Source organism: Dipodomys merriami, unplaced genomic scaffold, assembly GCF_024711535.1.
Source record: "Dipodomys merriami isolate MVZ:Mamm:240054 unplaced genomic scaffold, mDipMer1.0.p SCAF_19, whole genome shotgun sequence".
NCBI classification, from domain to species: Eukaryota; Metazoa; Chordata; class Mammalia; order Rodentia; family Heteromyidae; genus Dipodomys; species Dipodomys merriami.
This window is the reverse complement of record NW_027203270.1, coordinates 16,959,884-16,962,464: the sequence shown is the minus strand read 5'-3', so window position 1 is coordinate 16,962,464 and position 2,581 is coordinate 16,959,884. Positions and strand designations below refer to the sequence as shown.

The 2,581-nt window shown below is 40.7% G+C and overlaps 1 protein-coding gene across 1 annotated transcript; it reads right to left on the bottom strand.

Annotated features, from left to right (window-relative positions):
• Positions 1–737: 737 nt before the first annotated feature.
• LOC138830517 (olfactory receptor 1A1-like) lies at positions 738–1,673 on the bottom strand. The gene has a single exon (XM_070026897.1). It carries the CDS (start codon positions 1,671–1,673, stop codon positions 738–740), a length of 936 nt encoding a protein of 311 aa, XP_069882998.1.
• Positions 1,674–2,581: the final 908 nt, after the last annotated feature.

The window sequence follows — 2,581 nt, the reverse complement described above, 5'->3', positions numbered from 1 at the left end:
AGAAAAGCACTGCAATAATCTTTTCTTGTGACTTTTATGAATAGTAATGGTGGTGATGTAGCCCTATCTTCCTTTCTAAATGATTTCTAGTATCATGGAAGTCCTACTTCAGTAAGACATATGAACAGTCACTGTATTTGATTTTGGTTCCCTGGTATTTTATATACATTGATTATATACATTGATTTTATATACATTTATTTGAATTAAGGAAGGGTAGGGGAACAACAGAATGGTGAGACAAAGAACAAGGTTATTAAGGCAACACCAAAATACACAAGACAATATGTTGGAAATTACCTGTATAACTTGTGGGATTGGGGCTGGGAAAGTAGGAGACAAATGAGGGAATAGGTAACAAGTTTGACAAGAAATGTACTTATTACCTTACTTATGTAACTGTAACCTCTCTGTATATCACGTTGACAATAAAAAAGTGTTATTCAAGAAAAAGAGAATTCAGTATACATTGTACAAAATTAAGAAGAGTGAGGGGAGAAGACGGGATTGAGTGAGAATGTTGAAGGGGGTGACATTGATGAAAATATCTGTATTTATTATTGCTTGTTAAAATGTAAACTCTTTTCTACAACTACTTAAAAATAATCATAAAAAGAAAACAAGTAAATCAATCCATTGAAGCTGTTAATATGCGAGTCAGCATCCTGTAGAAGGTAGTATCGGACCTGGATCTCCAAGTCCTTCCCAATCTGGACCTCACCAGAGAGTGTGTGATCTCACTGTGGGGATGAAGAACTTCTACTAAAGAGTTTCCCCACAGCTGCCTTCATGTCCCGGTTTCTCAGACTGTAGATGAAAGGATTTAACATTGGAGTCACTGCTGTGTACATCACAGTAATCACTGCATCTTTCTGGCTGTAACTGGTCAGAGGCCGTAAATACATGCCCATGACCGTCCCATAATACAAAGAAACCACAGTGAGGTGAGAGCCACAGGTGGAGAAGGCTTTGAGTATGCCCTTAGTAGATGGAACCCGTAAGACAGTGGCAAAGACCCAAACATAGGAGATAATGATACACAGAAAGGGCAATGAGAAAATACTAGCTCCAAGGTGCAACATCTTCACATTCAAGTGGTTGTCAGAGCAGGCCAGCTTGATCAAAGCAGCAACATCACAGTAGAAGTTGTCCACTTCCCTGTTTTCACAGAAAGACAGACTAGCTGTAAATACAGCATGGGGAATGGAATTGATGATTGCAACTGCCCAAGACGCAACAAGCATCAGGACACAAGAACAGGGTCTCATAATCATTGTATAATGAAGAGGGCGGCTGATGGCCACAGCTCGATCTACTGCCATCACAGCCAGGATATAGCTGTCTGTGTTAGCCAAGAATATCATGAAATCCATCTGTGTGAAACATCCAGCAAAGGAAATGGCTCTGCTACCCAAGAGATGGTTGGCCAGCATCTTGGGGATGGTGACAGATGAGAAGAAGATGTCAACCAGAGAGAGGTTGGCAAGGAAGAAGTACATGGGGTTGTGGAGGCGAACATCAGAGAGAATGGCCAGGATGATGAGCATGTTTCCAACCAGTGTGATGGGGTAAATGAGCAGGAAGAGGATGAAGAAGATGTCTTCCTGTTCCTGCTGTCCAGTCACTCCCAGGAGGATGAAATCTGTGGTAGCCGACTGGTTTTCTTCTCTCATGACTCCTTCAGCATGACAGGGAAAAGGAATCCAGAATTAGTAGTGCAATTTCTGACCTTTCATATCCACCACTGTTGGCTCAAGTGATCGGCTATCTGAATAACTGAGTTCATGAAATCTCAGTGGAACCCACTGATTGGGAGAACTTCCTTGGTTAATGGGATTAACCATCATTCACACTTGGATATTCATTTCAAAAATAAGCAATCTGTAAATTGGCTGTTTATCATCTCTATGGATATTACCAACTTTCAGATTTGATCATTTTGTTCATATTCTTAACATCATATTCTTTGCAGAAAATTCATAAGAATGTAAATGTCTTTCGCATCCATTCATTGTGATGTAGATTATTGCTCCTCTCTCAGACCTTACAACCTCCTGGAGCAGCCAGTATCCCACACTACTGGTCATGTACATGAAGAGACAGCACTTGGGGTCTTCACAATCTATTCTAGTGCTGAGGCTCCTTCAGTAGGAAGATTACTTTGGGAATTAGGAATAGTCCCAATGGCCTGACACAGGATTTCCAGGACCCAGGATAGAACAGGCATCTCCACTGGCACTGGAAGATTCCCAGACACCCAGATGACTGCCCATGAGGACATAGGGCACAAATGTACACTTTTTTCCTTTCTTTTTTTTAAATCACAAGAGATTTTTTGTTTATGTTGTACTAAGGATTTGAAACCAGGGCCTCATGCATGCTAGGCAAGCATACTACCACCAAGACACAGTCAAGGGAAAGGGATCAGTAAACGTGGGAGAAATAAAGGAAGTGGATAACACTGTTCTAAAAGAAATGTACTCATTACCTTCCCTGCATAACTGTAACTTCTCTGGGCTTCACCTTTACAATAAATTTTTTTAATGTCAAAAATAAATAGGCCCAGAGAATTTTCTTCACA

Excerpts from the sequence above, each read along its gene's own strand:
- LOC138830517 (XM_070026897.1), bottom strand. The coding sequence starts at position 1,673 with ATGAGAGAAGAAAACCAGTCGGCTACCACAGATTTCATCCTCCTGGGA.